The 24,572-nt window shown below is 58.2% G+C and overlaps 1 protein-coding gene and 1 long non-coding RNA gene across 5 annotated transcripts in view; both read right to left on the bottom strand.

The window, feature by feature from the left end:
* The window catches only part of DENND3 (DENN domain containing 3), a 50,249-nt gene extending 48,318 nt beyond the window's left edge, over window positions 1-1,931 (bottom strand). For all 4 annotated transcript variants that reach the window (XR_007401767.1, XM_049093139.1, XM_049093140.1 and 1 more), the window contains exon 1: window positions 1,677-1,931. Coding sequence is in view for 3 of the 4 variants with exons in the window: in XM_049093139.1 (XP_048949096.1) it covers window positions 1,677-1,778 (102 nt within the window). In the remaining variant the exon portion in view is untranslated. The remainder of the gene's footprint in view (window positions 1-1,676) is intronic.
* Window positions 1,932-4,480: 2,549 nt separating this feature from the next.
* LOC125752378 (uncharacterized) lies at window positions 4,481-18,505 on the bottom strand. Its single transcript, XR_007401766.1, has 2 exons — window positions 14,849-18,505; window positions 4,481-12,673 (listed from the first exon to the last, which is right to left on the bottom strand). It is a non-coding gene; the product is annotated as an uncharacterized LOC125752378 (long non-coding RNA).
* Window positions 18,506-24,572: the final 6,067 nt, after the last annotated feature.

Raw genomic sequence — 24,572 nt, 5'->3', positions numbered from 1 at the left:
TCATACCTCTGGGTGGGTTTTCACCCGTCACCAAGCAGAAATGCCTCAAGGACAGAGACATGGTGATTTTAAAAGTTATTAAAAAAAAAAAAAAAGCCTAGGATGTTGGAAATAGAATTGCTATACAGTAAAAGTAGCCAAGTGAAGTCATGTGTTTGGTTAACTGTAACGTCAACATCACCCTTAAAGGACGCTCACTCCAGGAAGTTGGACCCATCTTGTAAGGCCGCCTTTTTCCCACTCCAAATATTTGCTCTCCACCCTTTGTGGAACCCCTAACTGAATCAGCATGCAGGGAAAAAAAAGGATAATCATCAGAATGCAGAGTAGCAAACTGCCCCCCTGGCCTGGGAAAGCCACAGCCTGCTTGGGTCGGGAAAGCACCACCGTGCACATTCCAGCTGATTCATCCTACTCTCAGGACACGTCTCTCGTTGGGGCAACCAACACATGTGTTGAAATCACCCAAGAAGCAACTGAAACCAGGTCATTTCCTATGAGAAGAAAAAGGAGGAAATGCCATTTGGCAAACTAGAGGCAGGGAGACAACTCAGTAGATGAGAGACAGAGGTCAAAAAGATATGCAGACACCATGGGGGCTTGGGGAGGAAGGAAGGAGGAGGGAAATGCAGAAACCATTGAAATGGGCCTTGTATTGAAGTCAAGGAGATGGGGCACCTGGATGGCTCAGTCGGTGAGGTGTCTGCCTTCGGCTCAGGTCATGATCCCGGGGTCCAGGTCATGATCCCGGGGTTCCGGGGTCAGGGTCCTGGGATGGAGCCTTGTCTCTGGCTCCCTATTGATCGGAGAGTCTGCTTCTGCTTCTCCCTCTGCCCCATCCCCCCTGCATGTGAGCTCTCTTTCTCTCAAATAAATAAATAAAATCTTAAAAAAAAAAAGTCAGAGACCACCGAGACACTAATAGACATTTGTCCAGTTAATGTTAGCACCACGTAGCTTCTCCTGATGACCTCAACCCTTCAACGCTGCAGCCCCAAATACTCAGGTGCCTTCCTGCGCCTCTCCCTGCTGTGGTCCAGAACCAGAGGACCTGCCCAACTATCCAGGCGGCAGAGCTGGGAATCTTGGAGTACTCGGGGGATTGCCACTAACGAAAGAAAAATGCCACAAACAGTTATATGGACGTCCCGGGCCAGGAGAAAAAAGAGAGTCACAACCCAATTAAAAAAAAAAAAAAAAAAAAAAAAGCCTGGGTGCAGAACCAAGAAAAAGTGAGGGCACAGGAAAGAAACACAGAAAATGAGAATGCCCCAAACTGCTGCTTTCCGGGAAAAGGGTTTGTCACTCTGGCCGCCAGGACACGGCGGGGGGGGGGGGGGGGGGGCGATGCTTTTTCTGCAAGGGAGACAAACCGCTAGGTTTCATCGCAGAGCGGCCAAGCGCCGGGCGCGTACCAGGGGCCCGCACACCCCACACCCCACACCCCAGACCCCAGACCTCGGGACGCCGACCGTGCCTGGAGCAGCGCCCGCCGCGCAGGGAGGAACCGGGGTAGGGACGGAGCCCTCCGTCGGGGCCGCGACCCCAGGCGCCCCCGCCCCGCCCTGGTGAGCGTCCCTAACGCCGCACCTGGACGGCGCCCCCGGAGCCCGCGCTCCTCCCCAGGCTGCTCGCGGCGGCCCCCGCCCCGCCTCAGTTTCCCCGCCCGCCCTTACCTGCTCGGGGCCGCGGAGGCTGTCCCGGGAGGGGCCCAGCAGCGCGCACAGCTCCAGCAGCCCCGAGGGCAGCGCCAGAGCCTGCGGCGCGGCCTCCGCCATGCCTGCTCGGCGGCCCGGCCCGCTGGGCGCACCCCGCTCGGGCGCCTCGGGCCGCCGACCCGACCCGACCCGACCCCGGCCGCGACCCCGGCCCCGAGCCGCCTGGGCCAACACCGCGCGCCGCGCAGCCAGCCGCCGGGTCCGCGCAGAGCCGAGCGCGGGGCGGGGCGGGGCCTGCAGGGGGCGGGGCCTGCAGGGGGCGGGGCCTGCCGAGCCTGAACGCGGCCTGATAGGGCGGGACGATCCCTGGGGGCGTGGCCTTCCGGGGGCGGGGGCCTGCTGAGCCTGAACGCTGCCTGGCGGGGGCGGGGCGATCCCTGGGGGCGTGGCCTCGCGGGGGCGGGGCCTGAGGGCGGCCGCGGGGCCGGGCGGGAGGGCGTCATTTCCGAACCTGCCCGCGGGTCCAGGCGCGTGCGCGGTGTGTGCGCGCGCAGCCCCCCCGCCCCGTTCCCCCGCGGGCATCCCCCTCCCCAGGGAACGGGGGGAGGAAGGGGCGGGGTCCCCAGGTGGCAGGTGAGGGCGCCCAGCCTCCCGGGCGGAGGGCGTGGAGGCCACCTGCCCCCGGCGATCCCGGGCCCGCCCTATGGGGCGTGGAGAGCCCCGGCTGCCGCGGCCTCCTGGAAGCCCTCCTGGAAGCCCTCCTGGAAGCCCTCCGGCGTCCCGGGCGAGGACCGCAGGAAAGGCTGCTGGGGAAGCCTAGAAAGATCCATTCCTGGTTAATAAATTGCGCGGTGAACCTTGCTGGCCCTGTCCAGCAGGAGGTGGAGCGACCTTCAGCAGGAACCCCGGCGGGGTGGAGCCTGCGAGGGGCGGGGAGGAGCTGCGGGCCTGGCCTGACCCTGCTGGGGGGACCCCGGCCCAGCCCAGCCACAGGCGGGCCCCCCCTCCCCCGCCCCGCACTGCCTGCGCCCTGACCTCGCACATCATCCCTTCCCCGCCCTGGACCCCCGCACATGCCTCTGTAAAACCAAGAGGGAACCGATTCCAAAGGAACCCCTCTAGTTCTAATAATCTAGGATTCATTTTCTAAAAACCTCAAATGCTTGATAATGCTGTAAAGCATCCGTCATCAGCCTGGGAAGCAGAGGACCGGAGCAATGTCACATCACATGGGGGATGGGGTGGGCCTGGCTTACTAAGTTACTTATTGGGCGTGGGTCACGGGGGCTCTCACGCAGGTCTGGAGGCCTCCCGGCATCCACGGATCTCATCAGTGAGCGTCAGGTGGAGTTACAGTCCCTGACTTAAAAAAAAAAAAAAAAAAGAAGGACAGATTTTGCTCATATTAGGCTGTCCGTGGTGTTTTCATTGTGGGTGGCCTCAGCACAGGAGCACAGGGCAGAGTGGAGTGGAGTCACCGTGGTCTCCTCCCCCCCCCCCCCCCCCCCCCCCCCCCCCCCCGGCCAGGAGAGGCTCACAGAAGCAGGCTGGAGGCACAAGCCACTCAGGGAGGCAGCAAAGCCCTGGGCTCCGGGCACCTGGGCTGGAGCCTGGCTTCTGTGTGAGCCCTGGCGCAGCCAAGCTCCTCAGTGGGGCCCTGGGCGATTTCCTGTTTGTTCAAATAACGCGGGGTGTGGTCAGGATTGGAGGAGGTAAACACTTGGCAGCCGCCAGGAAGATCCAGCAAGGCTCAGGCAGGAGCCCCGTCCCTTTTCCTCCCAGAGGTGGAAGGGTGGGTTTGAGGAAGGAACTCCAGGGAGAAACGGGTCCGGGCCTGGCTCTGGCCGTGCATGGGGCCAGGAGGTCCTGCTCCTCTGCGCCTCACCATCATCCCAGAGAAGGGCCAGAGGGCCTCCGCAGGGGGCTTCTGGCTCCATCCCCACTCTGTGCTGCCCAGGGAGTCCCAGGGCTCACACTGCAGAGAGGTGCACAGCACTTGCAGAGCACCCCATCCTCTAGAGAGCACTGGTGGGATGAGATACAGGAGTGCTGATAACCAGCAAAGGCACAGGGGGAAAAGCCGCATAAGGGTCACCTAGAGGCGGACAGTGCGGTGAGGGAGAGGGGGAGCATGTGGAGCCTGGCCGACAAGACCGTCAGCACAAGGCGTAGCCTGCCCCACGCTGGGGTCAGGGAGGGGACAGCGGGCCAGGCTGGAGAGCCCACTGGTGCCATGCCTGCTGCACAGCGGCTCTCGCTGCAAGCACCCCCCATGCTGAGGAACAGCCTTGCTGCTCTGTCTCACTCTCAGGATTACTGTAAAAAGCAAAGGAGAAAATAGATATGAAAATCGTGAGCCGTAAAGAATAGAGGCAAAAATAGGGGGATGGGTGCACCGTTGTGAGTGTGCTAGACAATGACCAGCTGTCGACTTCGGGAAGGGTAATTTTACGTTGTGGAATTTCACCTCGATAAATTATTCTTTTAATTTAATTTTATTTATTTTAAATGTATTTATTTATTTATTTATTATTTATTTATTTATTTATTTATTTATGAAAGACAGAGAGAGAGAGAGAGAGAGAGAGAGGCAGACACAGGCAGAGGGAGAAGCAGGCTCCATTTAGGGAGCCCGATGCAGGACTTGATCCCGGGACTCCAGGGTCACACCCTGGGCCGAAGGCGCCTGCCTTAGAAGCTGGTTGCAAATTATTTGACTCTTCCTTTTAAAACTGTAGTTCTTTGTGTGCGTGTGGCACATGTTCATGAAAAAATACATATAAGCAAAAGGCAAAAAACCGCACAGCACACAGCATAAGCAGTTAAGTTTGTTTTTAAAGATTTTATGTATTCATGAGAGACACACAGAGAGAGAAGCAGGCTCCTTGCAGAGGGAGAAGCAGGCTCCTTGCGAGACTGCAAGATGCGAGACTCGATCCCAGGACCCCGGGCTCATGCCCCGAGCTGAAGGCAGATGCTCAACCGCTGAGCCACCCGGGTGCCCCAAACAGTTAAGTTTTTGATAAACAGCTGTATACACACACATGCACGTGCGCACACACACATTTGGGATTTAGTCCTACGTCTGTGAGCTGGTACTAAACAGACTGCTTTGGAACGTGTTGTGCTTTTACTTTACAATATAGGATGAACACACTTTCACGCAGATGTGTGAAACCTTCCAGTGGAACAACAGACCTGAATACAAAATCTAGTGAGATGCTGGTAACAAGGAAAGGACCTAAAACAAAATTCCATCAGATGATTCGAAGCAAAACGAAGGTCAAGGGCACGTCAGAAAACGCTAACAGAAAGAAGCAGGGCCCGGATTTTAACTCCAGACAAAGAAAGAATTCAAGGCGTGGAGCACACGGGGTGAGGACCGCGGAGGGAGTGTCCTGGCCTCTGATGCGGCATCACAAACTTGTTTCTTTTTCTTCTTATCTCTCCCCTAAGCCTTTGGGACTCAGCTATGCTCTTGTCCTTTCTCCAGGGCCCAAGTGCCCCAGGGAGTGTCCTCTTGCCGCCCCTGCCAGGCTGGGTCAGCCTCCAGCGAGGTTTCCTGAAAGCCCTGCTCGCGCCGTTGCAGGTGGAGGACCTCCTTCTGCTTCCCCTTGGCGCAGCTTCCAAAGGGCAGGCTGCCTCCGCCTGTGCCATTTCTCCAGGTTTCCTTCATTTTCTTCACCAGATGTTTGCCTATGCAGTATTTTTCCATTTATTCTTTTGTATAAATGGAAATTCTTCTATATTCTTTTGTATAAGTTTTCCATTTATTCTTTTGAATAAATTAGTCCTGCTGGGATCCAGGGCAGTTCTCTCCCTCTTTCCTTGCTCCATGTATGTTGGGCCTGAGAGATGAAGATTCCCGAAAGGATCCGAGCCGCTTGTCTCCTCCATCAGCACAGAGCTGCGGTGCTACAACTGGTTTTTAAACATATAAATAATTTATTCCTCACAAAAATCCTGAGTTGAGGGCTAGCTGGCTTTGCATGTGAAAATATAAGCCAGGCTTTGCCTTTTCTTGGTAAAGTTTACATATCTGTAAACAAAGAAAAACATGAGTCTGAATAAACAGTTTTCTCCAGGAAGTGAGGAGGCCAACATGTCATGAGACCACGTTCACTACGCAGAAATCAGATACGAACACTTCCAGATGCAAGCTGTCTGAAGTCACCAGCTGGGAAGCCACTTCGCCTCCTGCGCCGCAGCGTCCTCGCTTCTCTTGGGATGTTTATTGAGCACCTACTGTATGTGATGATAGCTGGGATCACAGAGAATAAAATACAAGCCTTCCCCGGCCCTCACCCAGGGCAGCAAGCATGTACCCAGGGGGGAGAGGGAAGCAGGGGCACAGTGGAGTCAGAGCAGTGTTCTGGGGAGGGTGAGGGGCTCTGGCAAGATGAGAAACCCCTGCGGCCCACCAGGAAGGTGAAGAGGCATCTTCCAGGGAGAGAGGACCTGGAGAACACGGCAGGCCGGGCAGAGGGGACTGCAGGGTGTGCGCAGACCCCGACGAGCGAGTATGTGGGCCCTGCAGCCGAGGAGTGGGTGAGACAGGTCCGTGGAGCCCACTGCTCTGCGCTGGCCCCGGAACAGGGCCTCCTCGGGGAGGGAGAGAGACAGCTGGAGAGGGGGCAGGGGCCAGGTTGGGAAAGGCTCAGGTGCCAGGCTCAGGAGGCTGGCATCTGTCCTGTGGATGGTGGCAAGTGGCTGAGGACTTGGCCCAGGAAAGAAATGGGGCCAGAGAGGTATTTGAGAAGGCTGCTCCGGGGTTCAGGGCAGAGGCAGGAAATGGAATGCCAGTTCTATGGTCGTCAGGAAGGGGCGCGAGGGGTCTGGGTGTGCAGTGGGTGCCGAGTGTGGAGGCCACAGACTGAGACACCCTCGGGAGGCAGGCTGGGTAGCACAGGCCTGGGGCCGGGGGCAGGCGTGCGTCCAGGCTCTCCTCTGTGGCCCCACAGGTGACGGCCCCCATACCCCCAGCCCAGGATGGACTACACCGTCCTCTAGAGGCCTGTTCTGTCCTGCCGCTGGTCTGTCAGTTTCCGGAATAGGGACTGAAGCTGAGACGGCCACTGCTTGGTCCCTGGCACTGCTACAGAGCCCAGCACAGAGAAGGCCCTCGCTCATAGGAAGATCTCAGAAGGACCAGGCGGGGGGGCAGAGGGGCCACAGAGGGACAGATGACATTGACCGGCCTGTGGACATCTCAAGAGGGCATCCTGCAGGCTGTGTGTGTGTTTGTGTGTATGTGCATGCACATGTGAGCCTCGGTGCATGGCTTCTGGCTTCACATGTGTGTGCGTGTGTGCACACGTGTACCCTGGTGCATGGCTTCTGGCTTCGTGCATGTGTGTGTGTACACGTGTGCCCTGGTGCATGGCTTCTGGCTTTGTGCATGTGTGTGTGTGCACGTGTGCCCTGGTTCATGGGCTTCTGGCTTCATGCATGTGTGTGTGCACACGTGTGCCCTGGTTCATGAGCTTCTGGCTTCATGCATGTGTGTGCACATGCGTGCCCTAGTACATGGCTTCTGGTACTGCAGCAGTTGGGGCTGGGCCCTTCTTCCCTACCCTAGGGTGGGGAAGGACAGGGAGCCGTAGGAGAGCCAGGGTGCAGCTCCAACAGGTGGCACACAGAACAGCTGCACAGCAGGCGAAGCCCAAGCCATCATCCGGCGAGACGGTGTCACAGCAAAGGGCACGGGGGCTGCTGGGTGTCACTGTAGCTACGCCTCAGGCAGGGCCACCTTACCAAGCGCCTCTGGCCTGCCCAGACAGCCCGCTGCGGCCCTAAGCAGCTAGAACCCCACTGTCTAAGTGTCTAAGTGTCTAAAACCCCATAGTTTTCTCTTTAGAATATTCGTAAATAAGAGGAAGCCACATGTTGGTTAATTCTAACCGCTGGGTTCACTGGGAGACTGCGTAATCTCCGAGCTCAGCATCTCACAGGATTTTGAAGGGTGCATGGGGCCGCCCTTCACGCTGGCCACACGGCCGACAGGCCCTCCCCCTGAGCGGTGGAGGACCGTGTGTGTGGGGCTGGGCCCGGGCCCTGTGGTCCTACGGGGATCCTCGGCGATTCTCAGGTCCAGCCGGGCTTCACCACCACGCAGTCAATGCTAAATTTTGTCCTTTGCAAAATGGAAGTAACAGTACTTCCCTCCCCTAAATGGCCACATTCAGTTCTGCATAGTGAACGTTTATTGTCTACTGTGTGCGGGCGACCGTCATACCTGACAGTTCTGGGGCGGAGGGGGGCAGGATGCACGGGGTTGGAGTGGAACCTGCCCCGACACGGACCGAGCCCGGCGCTGGCAGGCTGGGGGACCCCAGGCAGGCCCTTTGCGCTGTGCACGTCAGTTCCCAGGGCCTAGCCCTACATCTGGCACGAATTAATAGGTGCACAAGGAGTATTTGAATAAGAGAATAAAGTCCCACTGCCCATTGGTTAGGGTCCAGCTGCACAGCAGGGTTTCACTGACCTTGTGTTGAGTGAAACAATAGGGTCACAGGAAAACACAGGCTCTGGCACCCATTAGCAAGGACCAAGCGTGGACAGAATGCACCTTGGTGGAGAAAAGTGTCGGGCGTTCAGGACGGGAGCAGCGGCCACCTGAGTGTAGGGTGGGGGAGGGGGTGGCAGGAGCGCCCGCGGTACGACTGGGCATAGTCTTTGTAAATATGACCAAAGAGAAAGCCAACGGTCTTGTCTATTTCTGGAGCACCCTGTGTTTAAGACAATGCTGAGGGTACTTCCCCAGCTGCAGACACCATGCACCTGTCCAGACGCCAGGCCCTGAGACGGCAGGCGGGCTGAGACAATGGGGACAGAAGGTGACTTCCACAGGAAACAGGGAAGCCAGGCCTGTCCGACGGGTCGGTTGGCTGGCCGCTGGGTACTGGGGCGGGACAGAGGCGAGAACGGTCTGAACCCATCCAGACCGGGAATCAAGACAAGTAAAAATAGGCAGCTAACAGGAAACGGGTGGAAAGGAGGAAGTCAGGCAGTCACCTGCACTCGAGAGGGGCCTAAGGTGACTCAAGGTCATTTTCTTCTGCCCCTGCGGTTCCTGCTGCCCTTGGGTGCTCTTTCCTCTTTACTCCCTGATAAGTCTGGCTCACCTTACATTAGTTTGGATACCACCACCTCCAGGAAGCCCTCCCGCACCCACCTCCTCATTTTCCCCTACCTGGGGTTAGAGCGACCCTGTGCACCCCAACACACCTCTCACGCCTCATCACTGACCACGAGACCCGTGTCCTCCGTGCCTGCCCTGGGGCTTCCCACCAGGGAGCCAGCCTGCACCCCACACTTGCTCCTGGCTCCAGAGTTCGTTTCAGCCCCTCTCACACAGCACGTCCTAGAAGACAGGGTGCTGCCCAAATCCGTCCAGTGCAAAGGGCAGAAAGACCCCCGACAAGCTCATGCCCCACCCTTCACCAGCCGCAAGGGGGGGTTAGCCACGCAGACGCCATGAGGCTGGTCTGAGGGTGAAGGTGGACGCTCAGCAAAAGCCAGACGCCCCTGCTCCACGGTGCCCTGGACACGCCCCTCCTCAGGACGCTCCGCGGTGCTGCACAGCCCGGCCAGGGCGGACAGGGTGAGGGGCTGGCCATGATGGCAATGACGGCGAAGTCTGCGGACGGCTCGCCCTGTCGGTGCTCAGTGCTCTGTGTACGTGCATGGAAGCTCTCACCAACCGCCTCTGCGGCACTAGGTCAGTGGGCCACCCCCTTTGGTAGGTCAGGACCTGAGGCTCGGGCAGGTCAGCCACCGACTGAAGAGTGGTCAGGGTGGGGATGCACACCTGGGTCAGCCCGAGGCCCACCTGCTTCTCCAGGCAGGGCCGGAGCCTTCCCTGGCTGAACAGGCTCACCCCCGGACCCCTCTGCAGCTGGTTCTAGCATTTGCTTGCGGTTAACAACAGCTCCCTCACTGGAATATTCTGTTAGCAGGGATTTTCAGAACGTTGGGCAAAGTCAATAAAGTTCACAGCTCCCAGGACCGCGAGGGTTCCAAGCTGTGGTCTCACGGTGCTTTGTAAATTCCAGCTGGGGCCTGCCTCCCCACAGGTAGTGCATGTTGGCATAGACCCCGGGGTGGCTGGTGGCCTCCCTGTCGCCCCAGCACCCGGGGCGGGGCTTCCAGCTGGGTCCTGAAAGAAGCTCAGAGAGGACAGAGCAAGGTCTTGGGGACTCAGAGGGGGGCCTCCAAGGCCAGCCTGGAAATACCACTTTCTCGATGAAAGCACATTCCCAAAAGAGGGGGGATGCATCCTCTTGGGGCTCTAAAGGAGCCTGTGGAGGCCAGTCCCGGCAGGGCAGGTTCTCTCCCACCGGCCAGGAAGGCCGTCCCGCTCCTGCCCGCAGAGAAGGGCTCAGAAGTGCTGGGCTTGCCCGGGCCCCTGCCGGGAGGTAAGGCTGGGAGGCCGCCCACAGCCTGGTCCCTTGGGCCAGCTCAGCTCAGATCTGGGCTCTCCTGCCCCGTCTCTGTCCCTCTTCACCTCCAAACCCAAAGCCAGGCTGACCCCAGGGTCAAGGAGGGGTGAGGCCTGGAGGCCCCCGGCTGCCTGGCCCCATCTCTCCTCCCCCAGCTGCCCCTGACATTCCCAGGTGTGCCCTTACACGTGTGTGTTTGCCTCTTCACGTGAGTGAGTGTGCACGTGCACGTGTGTGCACACCTGGGGAGGAGGACACAGAGCTATCTGGTGGGCAGTGGACTCGCTCGGTCCCCGAGGACCTGGGTCACCCTCCCCCATTCACCCCTGACTCACCGAGACGTCCTTTTCAAGCCCTGGAGCCCTTCCAAGAGCTGTGCGCAGGTTCACAGAAGGAAGGAGCCACTCCCACTTCCCCCAATACATCTAGGAACACTCCCGGGGAGGGTGGAGGCCACAGGCGCTGAGCAGGGGCTCCGAGGGAGACGCCCCACCCCACCCGGGGGGACCCGGGACGCTGACACCGGCCTCAGATGAATCACATCCCACGGTCTGGGAGGGCCTGGCCTCGAGAGGCGCCCAGGGTGCCTTCTCTAGTTCAAAGCAACAGAGGCTTTGCGTCTCGGACATTGTCAGTACCCGAAACACGGCCCTCTCCCCACAAGTATGTCCAGGAGCTGTTTCCCACTCCCCCTGGGGGGTCAGACCCTGGAGAGTGCAGCTGCCGTGGCCCGGGGCTGGGGAAGGGGCTGCAAGCAGGTGGTGCCTACCTGCTTCCCTTTTGGATGGTGCTGGAAACCTGGGAGAGGGGGCACGAGATCCTAGGGGCATCCTTGTGCATCGCCCTCCCCGGAACTTGCCCAAGCCTTCACCTATGGCATCCCACACTGGCCCCCACCCCTCCTCTGCTCTTCTCTGGCCATGTCCCCCCGGACTGGCCACTCCCGGTTCTGACCTAGGCTTAGGGGTCCGGCCTCGGGGTTAGCACCATAGCCTAGGTTCCTTGGACAATGGAACCAGCTTCCACCCTCCTAGGCAGCCCCTGCATGTGGGGTGCATGGCATACTCTTGGGGTGCCCTCTGTGTCCCTCACCCTGGCACTGGATTGGGGACCAGGCCCAGCCTCCTGCAATGACCCCTGGGCCCCAGGACGTGTCCTCGAGCATGCTCAGCACCACCTGGTGCCTCTCCTTCCTCCAAACCTGTCCCCACAGAGCACCCCCCCACCTCTGGCTCCCCCAGATGCCTGTCCCACGGGCAGCCAGTCTTGGGCCTGTAGGTGCCACTCCAGATGCCACTCACTGCTTCGCCCCAGGATGAGCCCCAGCCTCTCCCCCCACAGCTCTGTTTGTGCGTCAGCCCTGGGGCTCCAGAAGCAAACCTCAGACGGGAGTGTATCAGGGGGCAACTGAGAGAAATGCAGGGGGTCCGTCAGACTCGGAGCCAGAGTCAAGAGGGTCCCTCAGAGTTCACGTCCCCTGAGCCTCGGAATGTGACCTTGCCTGGAAATGGCACATTCGAGGATGTTAAGCTACAGAAAGACGAGGTCATCCAGGCCTGGGGCGGGCCCTAAACCCGATGGGAGGACACGGGTGCTTTTCTGTTTCTCCTGCACAGAGCTGGCCCGTATTTATGCGTCTCTGACAAGGGAATCTAGAGACAGATTCACCAATGTCCTGACAATGGCATTAACTGAGCATCTACTGTATGCGTCGGGGGTACAGAGACCAGTCAGCCAGGTCCCCGCACCCCCGACCTCCAAAGGGTGTCGGTTCTGCTCCAGGCCACATCCCAGGTGGTGGAGAGGCGGGCCTCGGGGCCCGGGCCTGGGGATGCTGCTCCGCAGGCTCGCCCCCGAGTGCGCTGGCAGAGGGGGGCGCTTGCTAAGCCCGGTGTCCCTCCTCCTCAGAGACAAGCCGCTCAGCCCCGACGGGCACAGAGCTGCTCGGGGCTTGGAGCCAGCGGGGCGCGGTCTGGCCTGCACGTCTCCCCGCCTGTGTGACGGAGTGGCCGTCTCGTGCCACCGCCTGCATCTAAGTCAAACAGGGCGCTCCTCCCCAGGGTAGGCAGGAGGGACCCCGACACCACGGCACCCTGCCCCAGACATAGACACCGGAGGATCTAGAAAGAGGACCGTGGTTCGGTGTGTACCCTGGAGGTTTTCCTACAACCACCTTGAATCTGTTCTAATTAAACCGCTTTTTTAAAGAACCGTAAGTGCAAGTGCCGGGTCAGCCGGGAAGGCTGCTCTTTCCCTGACTCGCAGAGCTGTCTCTAGTCCGAAGTTCATTGCAGAACACGGCCTCCCCAACAGGCCACGTGCACCTGGTGCCCTGATCTCTCCACCAGTCCTTCCAAGCCCCCGACTGCTCAGGAGGCCGCCTCGCCACTTCCCCCACTGTTGGGTGACGGCCAGTCCTGGGGCCTGGCCTTCCCGAAAGCATTTTGTTCTCACCCCAAGTTTTCCCGTCGGATCAGGACGTCCAAGGCCCCGCTCTCCCCACGTCAGTGCTCCGGCTTAAACTTCCCGGCTCGTCCGTGCCCAGTAGATCCGACGAACACTCTGGTGAGGATTCTGTGGGGGAAAAACAAATCCAGCCGGAGAAGTGCATAAACGACACGTGCCAGGAAGTTCTCAGCGTCTTTACAACTCGCAGACCTTAGCAGAGCCCTTTCTAAAATCCCGATATTTGAAGAGAGGGCGGCAGGTTGATGACAGTGCCATCTCTCAAGTCGCAGCACTATTGACGTGCTTTATTATCTGGTCTCCACCGCGCTCCGCAAGACAAGGACGGGCGCCCATGACACCACAGATCGCCGGGGCCTAGAGCTGGGCGGCGTCTTCCAGCTGCTGATTCCCAGAGCCGAGGCTACTGGATGCCCACTCCGTTCCAGGGTCTCTGGCCGTGCCTCTCCCACTGACCCCCACCCCGCCCCAGCCTACCGCACCCCACGCTCTGGGCCAGGACTCCCGTTAGACCTGCTTCATAAGCGTCAGGCTTGGAGGCGTCCTGAGGTGGGCCTGGAGTTGGGAGCCAAGGCCACACAGTGTGCCCGTTCGTCCCGAGAGGCCCAGGGAGCCCTTGGGGTCCAGCGGAGTGGAGCATCGATCCTCTGCTGCCAAAGCCGATCCCCAACACTCCCCAGCATCCTAACTCCGGGCACCTTTGCTATCCTGGACTTCTAGCAGGTTCCCCCACCTGCCTCCTATCCAGGGCTCCTGGCAGCCACCCCCTGGCTGCCCTCCATGCCCAGCCTGGCCTTTAGATCCGCAGCCTGGCCTGGTGGAGCCCCGTTCACCCCCAGCTGGGGCCTTGGCCTGACCTGGACTGCCCTTCTGAGATGCCTGCCAGGCCCCCCACCCAGGAGCAGTTCCCTTGCTGGACAGCCGCTTGCTGGCAGGGGGTCCAGGCCTCACCACTGCCTCCCACTGCAGGAGGTGGGGCTCGGTGCAGATGGAGCTGAGCAGCAGGCTGGGGTGGCACCAGGGTCTGGCAAGGCCTCCTGGCTGCAATGCACACGATCGGATCATCCTGCACCTCGATGGCTCCCTGGTGCCCTCCAGACCACCTGCAGCCCCCTGCATGGTGTTCTGGGCCCCACATAGGCCGGCTTGGGCAGCTCAGCTCCTGCTCCCTGCACACCCACCTCCCACCCAGCTAGAAGAGGCTTGGCAGCGTCTTATCCTCCAGGCCCTTCTAGACCCTTCCATGCTGCTTTTCCTAACCACCTCCCCACTCAGCGAGCCTCCTCCCTGGAACTGGCCTGGCTGGCCTAGCAGGTGCTCCCTTGCCTATGCTGTATCCCACTTGTAACTAGAAGGAGTGACCCTGAGAACAGGGTGCTAAGTTCCTGGGGACTCTCAGATGTGGAGCCAGACCATGGAGGTGCTGAGGTGAGCCGGGAAGGGTCTCCTTCTCCCCGGGAGGGGCTTAACTGCAGACCCAGCAGAGAGCCGCAGAAGCAGTGCGTCCAGAACAGGGCCCTACGTGCTGCTGGGCAGGGAGGAGCCACAGCGGGGAGGGGGGTGGGAGGGAAGGGAGGGGAGGGCGTGTGAGCAGAGTTGGGCTGACCCTGGCCTGGTTTGCCCAGGAATCTTCCTGCACCGAGAGCCCTGCTCCCCAGGAACCCCTCCATCCAGGAGGTCCAAGTGGAGGCCCCTTCTGGGCTCAGAGGCAGGGACAGGCTGGGGACCAGGTCACGGACCAGTTCACTGAAATCCCCCAGTGAGCTCGGAGCTGGGTGTCCCCCCTCCCCGATTCTACACACCCTCCCTGACCCCACTGAACGGTGAGCACCTCGCTGGGTGGGTTGAGGTGTGACCCCCCCCACTGGGACAGCGGGGTTGGGGCCTGGGTGGTGGTCTTGGGTGAATGAGTGAGTATGAGGCTTCTCTCTTGTCTTTCTAGCTGCTTTGCAAACAAAGGACAGAGCCCAGCTGGCCTCGCCCCCACCCCTCCCCTAACGGACCCTGTCCTGGCCCTGCCTGCCCTCGCAGGACAGCAGCCCAGCAGCTCTGGGAAGCCTGGGGCAGCCCTTGGCCCAGAACCCCCGGCTCCTGTCCCACCTCCTCTCTGACCTCCTCCCTGGCTGCTCGCCCCCCCCCCCACTCCCCTGCACCTGCCACCCGGGCCTCACTGGGGCTCTTCCTCTGCCCACTGGGCTGGCCCCCACCTGGGGGCTGAGCACCTGCTGTTCCTCCGCCCAGAATCTGCGTGCCTCTCTCCCCGCCCCCTCTGTCTTTACTCACCAGTCTCCTGATCGGTGAGATCTTCCAGGGTCACCTGATCCCAAGTGTCAACCTCCTCAGGGACACGCACTCCATGCCCCGCATCCCTCCCCGCTGTCCAGATGCCAGCTCCTATCTGGTCCAGAAGCTCAGAGGCCAGGGGTCCTTGCTCACAGCGGGTCCCCAGCACCCCTTCCCTGGGCCCGAAAAACACCCTCAGGGAGAATTTTCTGGATGGTGGCTGAAGGACCTGGGGCTGCCTTGCCCGGTGGCACTGACTGGAACCAGGTAGACCGGTCCTGGTATGGGGACTCTCCGGTCCCCGTGCGCTCCTGTGGCCCGAGAAAGTCCTCCGTCCGGGATCCTCAAGGGTCAGCTCCGGGGCTGGGGGCGGGTAGAGGTCGAGGGGTCGTGGGCAGGCCTGAGAACAGAGAGCCAGTGAGCCGACCCAGCGTGGCCCCCCACGCTCGGCCACCACGTGTCCCAGGCCACCGACTGCTGTTCCATCAGGCCCTTTTCTCTCCGTGGTGACAAATGTATACGTTTAAAATCAGTCTGTTGGGGATCCCTGGGTGGCTCAGGGGTTTAGTGCTGCCTGCCTTCGGCCCAGGGTTCAATCCTGGGGTCCCGGGATCGAGTCCCCCTTCAGGCTTTCTGCTTGGAACCTGCTTCTCCTCTGTCTGTGTCTCTGCCTCTCTCTCTCTCTTTGTGTCTCTCATGAATAAATAAATAAAATCTTTTTAAAAAATAAAATTTAAAAAATTAAAAAAGAATCAGCCTGTCGTATGTGGTTTCGATGACTCCAACTTTGGCAACATCGGGGGCCGCGGGCGGGAGCCGGTGCACACGGGCCTCTCTCGGCCGGGGAGGCGGCCTTGGCCCCGTGATGCCGCCGAGCACTCTTCCAGCCCGGGGGCCCCCGAAAGGACACGGTGTGTGCTGCTCTCTCCTGTGGAACCCGATGAGGCCGCCGCGCTCAGGCTCGCTGTCCTGGGAGCTCCCACCCTGGGACACGGGCCGCCCAAGGTGGGTGACACGCAGCCCCTCCTTGCCTTGCATCTGTGATGCCCTCCGCACTGCCTTGGGCCTCCTCGTGCTGTTTGCTTTGGCTCGGGGGCCGCTGTGGGCAGAGGCTTCCTTCGTTCCTCTCCGTGCCAGCTTTGGGAAAAGAGGGTCATTTAAAAAAAATCTAATTTCATTTTCTTCTGATGTTCAGCTCCTTATACTTGATTAATGGTCACAGTTAATAAAGGACCTTATCAACCCAAGGTTGAGGCAGGTACGTCGGAGACTCTTGGTCTCCCGATCTCCATTATCCCCTTCTTCCTTACTGACAGAACCTTTATATTGCTGGGGATGGCCACGTGCCCAGCTCAAAAGAATGACGTTTCCCAGTCCTTCTTGAAAATAGGAATAAGTGCGGAGCCGTTACGTGAGGCTTCCAGGAAAACGCAGATGCACGACGCTCTTCCTTAGTCCTCCTTCCTGTTCCCCAGAGCTGGGATGTGATGGCTGGATCTCTAGCAGCCACTTCGTACCACCAGGTGATGGGATGGCCGTGCAGAACGATCAGAGGCACCTGGCCCTCTGATGACTGTGGAGTTCCGGATTTTTCCAACATGAGACAAAACAAATGCTTGTCTTGCATAAACTGCCACTATTAGAGGATTCTTATCACCTGTTGCCTAGTCTCAATGGCTATGGAAGGTCTAATCCTGACATCCACTAAAAGCAGCATTAAGCACCTGCTGTGGGCTGGTGCCGCAGCTGGGATCTGCACACACCCTGCCTCGGGAGTCCTCCCAGTGGCTCTGTGAGGCAGCTGTGAGCGTCCCTTTCATCGGGGAGGGGATTGAGATCAAAGAGAAGAGGACTTGCCACGCACCGAACCGTGGTGTCCCTCCTGCTCCAGCCTAGACACCCCAGGGAGGAAACGTCTGATGGTGGAAACGGAGGCACACAACTGAGAAAGCTATTTGGGTAAGCTGAGTTTCCTGAGCCCCCAAACCACAGTACTGGGGCCTTGTCTGTTCACGGCGGTTACAAGTCATCTGAGCAGCGGCTGCTTGAACCCTTGGGGACTGAGCTTCCCCACCCTTGAAGGGGGCGGGATAGGGTGGGCCTGCTGTCAGCCGCGAAAACCCCTCCGCCAAGAGCCTCTGGGATTTTAGCAGTGTCCCCTCTGGGACCTGCACCTGTTTTGTCTGTTTGACCTCTCTGTCCCACAAAGGGAGCAAGCCCAGAAGGGCGAACCGAGTCCCTGTCCAGGCCGAGAGGGAAACTCTCCTGTAGTTTGAGAAACTTCTGGACCAGGCAGGAGCCCTGTGAAGTGAAAGAGGAAGTGTCCTTCTGTTTACCTCCCTCTGGTGACATCATGCTTCCTCGCTTTGTGCAGAACCTGCAGGCCTGCGGCCCGCCCGTCCCCGGGGAGCACCTCACTCAGCTGCTGCTCCGGAAGGGCACATACACAGCCCTTGGCTCTCCTGGAGACAGGAAACGCTTGCGTGGGGCTGGAGATCCTTCGGAGGGATTTCTTTTCTCTCTGGAGGAGATCTGCCCGCCCCTGGGGACGGCTCATTGACCAGCACATCCCACGGGGTGGGCCCCAGTGCAGAAGGAGGTGGCCAGGCTGGAGGGTACTGCAGACAAGTCTGGGGGCCCCCAAGGGCCCAGGAACCCCGGAAGGGAGGCCCAGACCCCAGCCTTGAATTTAGAAGCCAGGTGACCCCGGGCAAGTCCCTTGCATCTTAGGAACGGCATTTCTCATCAGGAAGGTGGGACGAGGTGATCCCGGGGGAGCCCCTGGCCCTGCTGCATCGCCCCGGGCAGCTCGCAGCCTTGGTTTTTCTGTCAAATAAACAGGTCAGTTTGGACCAGAGAGAAACTGGGCAACACGGACCTGGAGGCCCCTGGAAGACCAGCACGCTCTCGCTGAACCCATAGTAAACAGCCACACACCTCTGCTCTGGCACACGTGGCAGGCACACGCGGATGAGGCTCGCCGGGCAAGTGTGCAGGGCTGCATGGTGCTGGAGAGGCCGGGCGCCGAGTCCAACGGGCACGCACTCACTCACCTGCCGGCCTGCGTTGGCGCGCCTCCTGCCACCAGGCCTGGGCCGGCGCTGAAGGTACCCCCCCCCGCCCCCCGCCCCGAAAGGCACGGTCTCCTCTCTCGGATCTCATATCCCCACAGTGGAGGCCAACCATCAAATAACACCTCAGTGAGATCATTCCAGTTTGCATCAGAGGGTAGAGGGACCGAGGCAGCCGGAGCCTCAGCGATGACCTGGGCCGCCTGGCAGGGATCCAGAGAGGATTGTGCGGAGGGCGCGGCCGGGGCAGAGCCGCTCGTCGTGTCCACTGTGGCTGGGGAGCGCGAGGAGAGGGAAGACTGGGACAGGAGAGGGGGCTGTGAGGATCAGGCCAGATGAGGCAGGGTCTTCCTAGTCAGGGTGAGGAGGCTGAGGTTCTTCTAAGTCCAGTTGGCAGAAATAGGTGGTTTTCAAGCAGGGGTGTGACGTGGGTCGGGACGTGGCCTCTGACATTTCCTAGCTCTGCACCAGGCTCTCCTCACCCTGTCTGTGCCTTAGTTTCCTCTTCTGTAGGATGGAACCCACACTACCAGCGGCTTCAGATGGTTTGGGCTGGTTGTGCGTTTACACGGTACCGAGCACAGGGTACGTGCCCAGTCAGTGTCCACACGGTGGGTTTCAAAACAATGACGGCAAGACCTTTGGCACTCGTCCCGCTGTGCAGGGGCTGCGTGTCCCGTCCCCTGGAGTCTGGCCGTTTGGCGAGTCCTCCAACACTGTGCCGCGGAGGTCACGCTGCACGGCCCCCGAGGCCGGGTCACCAGAGCCCCCGTACCTTCCGTCTGGTTTCCTCCGACGGCTCCTCTCCAGATGTTTCCCTTCGGGATGTTCCCTCTTGAGTCGTGGCTCCATGGTGAGGCCACCCGGCAGGCTCCTGGCTCCTGTCCCCGCTCAGCCCCGACTGGCAATGGCCCTGGCCTGTGAGTGTGGAAGCCTGCAGGTGGCCTCGGCCTCCTGGCCCTGAACTGTCTCCATCCCAGGTGTCACCCCAGCTGAGGCTGCAGCTGAGGCCCTGGGTGTCACGAAGCACAGACAAGCTGATCCTCCCCGCCCCCACAAGCCCCGTCCAAACTCCCAGACCCAGAATCCACGAGCCCAGCAGCACGGGGGCTGTTACACAGCCACAGACGATGGGGACAGTCCGCCACCGCCGTGACATCAGCTGTACCCGCCGCCTTCTCCTGGCACACGCTGTCCTCACCCCTTGGGACACCTGTGGGTCTTGTCTTCTCTAGCACTCATTTTGGTCTCTAACCATAGATAATCTAGGTTTGTGGTTTGAGAACCTGGGTTTTTTTTTCCCCCTCTTTTCTAAAGATTTTATTTATTTGACAGAGAGTGAGAGCACAGAGGGAGAAGGAGAAGCAGACTCCCCGCTAGCTTGGAGCCCGACGTGGAGCTTCATCACAGGACCCTGAGAGCTGAAACCAAGAGTTGGACGCTTAACTGACTGAGCCACCCAGGCGCCCTGAGAACTTGTTTTTATTTATTTATTTATTTATTTATTTATTTATTTATTTATTTATTTAAGATTTTATTTATTCATGAGAATAACAGAGAGAGAGACAGAGGCAGAGACACAGGCAGAGGGAGAAGCAGGCTCCATGCAGGGAGCCCGACGTGGGACTCGATCCCAGGTCTCCAGGATCACGCCCTGGGCCGAAGACAGGTGCTAAACCGCTGAGCCACCCAGGGATCCCCTAGAACTTGTTTTTAAAACAGAATTCTTGGGGCACTTGGGTGGCTCAGCGGTTGAGCGTCTGCCTTTGGCCCAGGGTGTGACCCTGAGGTCCCGGGATGGAGTCCCTCATCGGGCTTCCTGCAGGGAGGCTGCTTCTCCCTCTGCCTGTGTCTCTGCCTCTCTCTGTGTCTCTCATGAATAAATAAATAAAATATTAAAAAAAAAACAAAGTTCTTTGCTTCAAAAGAAATCTTAAGCAAATCCAAGCAGAACTGGGTGGTGACCCAGGGTGACCTTCCCCTGCTGCCCCCCACCCCTGGCACGGCACCCTGGGCGGCCTAGGAACTCGGGGCCCCGAGGGCATGGGCCTTCCTGGTGTGGACGTGTGGGTCTCTCTGTGTCTCCCAAACGAGTGCATGATTAGCAACCCGGGTCGTGGCCACAGCGGCAGCCACCTTGGCTGGCCGACACCTCGTGGCGCATGTCACGCCAGCCTCTGGTTTGCAGCCTGTCTCGATGCCCCAGGACACAGCATGGGCACGCCATGCACCCGTGCCGTCCTCTCCCCTACAAGGAACCGGCCTCCGGGGTCGTTGTGGGATCCCGTGAAGTGCTGTAGAGGGTAGCCTGAGCCCAGGCCTAAGTATGCAGCAGGTGCTCGAAAAGGATCAACCCAGGAAGGCTCGTAGGACATAGTCGGTGCTTCACAGTGATACGGGAGTCTCGTCTTCCTCGGAATCAGGACCCCCGAGTGCTGGTCTGGCTCTGTCCCCTGGAATGCCTCAGTTTCCCCACCAGAAATGAGGGGCCCAGGTGCCCTGGGCACCCCTCTGGCTGCACAGACAGGCCTTGCTGGCGCCGTGGCAGCCGGGGTTGGGATGCTGCTCCTGTGGCCTCCGCTCTACTGCAGGCTGGCACTTCCCCCTCCAGCTGCGGCTTCCTCCTCCATCTGGCAAGCCTGGAGTCACGTGGTCTCACTGGGGGGGCAGGGGGTGTCTGTGACCATCCTGCCTCCTGACTCCGGCCACAGCCAGGGTCACGGGCCCCCAGCCACGACGCCGCGCCGGCCCGCAGGTGACCCCGAGTTCAAGCACGAAACAGACCCTGTGGCCCAGCAGCCCCTCTGGCCTCTCACGGCCCCAAATCCAGAGAAAGGAGAGGAGGAGCTTCAGGCAGAGGCTCCCGAGAAGTTCTGGGGTTTTTATTCAGCTCTACCTTGTTTATGGTTCTCTAAACCAGTGGTTCTCAACTGGGGAAATTTTGTCCTCAGGGGACATTTGATGATTTCTGGAAACATTTGATGCCACCACCGGGGGATCTAGCAGGTAGAGACCAGGGGATTACTGAAATCCTGCCATGGACAGGCTGCCCGATGACAAATACGTCTCCACTCTGGATTTCAACACTGTCAAGGCTGAGAAGCCCGGGTCTAACCCAAATCCCGCCCACTGTGCAAGCCTCACCTCCTCCAGGAAGCCATCCTTGGTCTGCTGTCTCTGATTATTCCTCTTGGCCTTTAATCGGGTTTTCCAAAGTTTTTTGGGGTGACACAGCAGTGCGCCTCTCCCGTGAGGGGAGCGGCATCTACCACCTTAAAAATCGTCTTTTAGGGATCCCTGGGTGGCGCAGTGGTTTGGCGCCTGCCTTTGGCCCAGGGCGCGATCCTGGAGACCCAGGATCGAATCCCACATCAGGCTCCCAGTATATGGAGCCTGCTTCTCCCTCTGCCTGTGTCTCTGCCTCTCTCTCTCTCTCTGTGACTATCATACATAAAAAAAAAAAAAAAAAAAAAAAAAAAAATCGTCTTTTATTTGTTTGCTTTTGTAACATAAGATCAAGCATCTACAGAGAAACACACAGGACACGTGTAACAGCTTAGTGAAGGGTCGAGAAAGGAACCGGTTGGGCGCCTGGGCGGCTCCGTCAGTGAAGCAGCCGCCTTTGGGTCGGGTCCTGAACTCGGGGTCCCGGGATCGAGTCCAGCATTGGGCTCCATGCTCGGTGGGGAGGAGTCTGCTTCTCCCTCTCCCTCTGCTGCTCCACCTGCTTGTGAGGTTTCTCTCTCTCTTTCTCTCAAATGAATAAATAAAATATTTCTTAAAAATTTTTAAAAAGAAAGGAAACTGCCCCACCCCACCGTGAGATGTGCCACGTGACAGTCGTGCCCACCTGCCCTGACGCAAGCGCCGTGCTCCTCAGAGAGGCCCCCCCTGTGGGTTTTGCTGGACGGTGTCGCCTCCCGGGAGCCGTCTCTAGACCACATAGCTCAGCTGTGCCCTTTGGGAACACTTGAGTCTCTTCCTTTCCTTGCCAGTTTGGGGGTGATGGCCTGGCCCGCTCTCCCCCCGACCCCGGTGACCGGGAGGGGTCTTCACGGAAACTGTGAATGCATGGATCGTGGTTGAAAGGTCCGATCAGGGAAGCCTGGGTGGCTCAGGTCATGACTCCGGGGTCCCGGGATCGAGTCCCACATCGGGATCCCTGTATGGAGCCTTCTTCTCCCTCTGCCTGTGTCTCTGCCTCTCTCTGTGTGTCTCTCATGAACAAATATATAAAATATTAAAAAAAAAAAGAAAGAAAGTTCCAATCAGTTGCAAGTACTATCCTTTTTCGAGCTGAACTTGACCATCTTTGGCCAGTGGACGCCTCCACAAGCTGGACCCAGACGCGATGCTGGTCTGTGGCAGCTTCTTTCTTGCGCTGTGGCGGGTCCAGATGTTCTAAGGCTCATCTTGCCGCAAACCCGGAGTCAGTCATTTCTCCAAAAAGCCTTGGTTTATTTTTGTAAGAAATTGCCTTTCAAGACCACAGCGTGGACTCCAGGGACACTGATTTATATTGCTTTAGTTTTTTTTTTTTTTTTTTTTAAGGCTTTTTTGGTGCACAGAGCTAGAAAAAAACATACCAGTTACTTTAAACTAGAAAGTGCCTTATGAGTTCAAACTGATACTTCCAACCCCAAATCCAGGCCTACAGCACTTTGACTTAAAGCCTTCTGTCTTATACCTGCTACCCCTTTTCTTCCACATTTATTATTTTCTTAAAGATTTTATTTGTTTATTCATGAGACACACAGAGAGAGGCAGAGACACAGGCAGAGGGAGAAGCAGGCTCCATGCAGGGAGCCCGACGTGGGACTCGATTCCAGGCATCCAGGATCATAGCCTGGGCCGAAGGCAGGCACCAAACCACTGAGCCACCCAGGGATCCCCTATGATCCCTGATCCTATACAATCCTCAGTCCTATATGATCCCTGATCCTGTACAATCCTCGGTCCTATATGATCCCTGATCCTGTACAATCCTCAGTCTTGTATGATCCCTCATCCCGACAATCCTCGGTCCTGTATGATCCCTCATCCTGTACGATCCCTCATCCTGTATGATCCTCGGTCCTGTATGATCCCTCATCCTGTACGATCTTCTGTCCTCGAAGCTTCTCTTAGCCTTGCCCTAGAGCTAACCTTCCTCCACGACTTCCCCTGGTTGCCTGAAGCTCATTCCCTAGACAGTTCCTTGGGACCCTCAGACCCCAGCGGGAACAGTTGCTGACTTCCTGCAGGCTGCTCCCTGCATGCGTCTCTCCTGCTGGGAAGTCTGTTTTGCTGGAGGGTTTGGTATTCGACTCACATGTGCTTTGTTGAGTGTCTTAAACCTGCTTCTCCACTTTCTTCTGGCAGAAAGCGTGGACATTGAAAAGTCTGAACACAATAGAATTTTCATTCCTCTAAGTCCCTTGCTCTTTTTACCTAAATTCCTGAGAGATTTTTCTTCGTTTCTCTTTGAAGGATTTTACTAGAACATGTCTTGTGTTGGTTATTCTGGGTGAATATTCTCAAATACGTGGTGTGCGATCAGGGCCTCCTGCTACTCACACGTCGGGTCTTTGCCCACCGACCTCCGCCAGGCGAGGGTTAGCTTTCTCGGGAACACTCTTTACCTGCCTCTTGGTTTCCTTTTTTGATTTTAAGAACATTCCTCCCATTCACTGTTTTATTTCTCATAAGGCTTTATGGGTTCTTTCTAGTTTAGCCTTTATTTCCAAACTTGTTTTTAGCCTTTGCTGAATCCTGTTGCCTCATATCTGGGTTTTTCTATTTCTGGTTGACACTGCTCTTTCCCCGGCTTTTACTCCATCCATGACACTTGTCGGCTCACCTTGGCATGAATGGGAGGTTACTTTTCTCCTTTTTCATTTCATGTGGATCATTTCTGGGTCCTGAAAACTGGAATGTCAGCACTTTGATCCGGTTGGCGGTGTGTCTTTCTGGAGTGTGTTCACTGTCTCCCCAGGGTGTTGTTCGGCCTTTTATTCTCTCTTTTAAATAATAACATCTGTGTGGGACTTTATCTCAGTACCTTTCTGTTGCTCATACTTGGCTGAAATTAGTTGGTTTCTGAGCTCTTAGGTGTCGCAGTCCCGGACGGCTTCTCTAATTCTCCAGGCCCACCTCAGCCGGCCTCCAGCGAGATGCGCGGCTCGGAGTCTGAGCGTGGGGCTCGCTTTCTGAGATTTGTGGGCCGTGCTCCCCTGGAGCCCACTTTTGTCTGGCGCTGCTCTTTCTTGTCTCAGCCGTGTCCTGTTTGAGGGCTGTCCTGTTGTCAGGTCTCCCAGCTGCCCAGCCACGTCCTCCTTTTCCTCCCATGTGGATGTAGGCACCTGACATGCAGGTCGAGGGTCCTTTGGAAAGGCCTGGCCCGGCCGACGCACCCCCAGGCTGAGCCGCACCATGAAGGCGGGGCCGTGATGGAACCCCTGATGGGTTTAGGGAAACTGAGATCAATGGGACCTGAGCCCCCTTTCCTGGGAGAGCCTGAGCACTCAAAATTTATCCCCACCTACTTCTATTTTGGGGGTTCACTGGGACATCTTTAGCTGAGTCTTGTCATAATGCTGTTCTTTGGTTTTGCTCTCCAACTGTTCTTTTAATATGGGGATTCGGGGGTATTTAAAACTCGGCTGCCCTCAGAA

The sequence above is a fragment of the Canis lupus genome, chromosome 13 (genome assembly GCF_003254725.2).
Source record: "Canis lupus dingo isolate Sandy chromosome 13, ASM325472v2, whole genome shotgun sequence".
NCBI classification, from domain to species: domain Eukaryota; kingdom Metazoa; phylum Chordata; class Mammalia; order Carnivora; family Canidae; genus Canis; species Canis lupus.
Note: the sequence above shows the minus strand (reverse complement) of the source record. Positions and strands in the feature narration are given on the sequence as shown.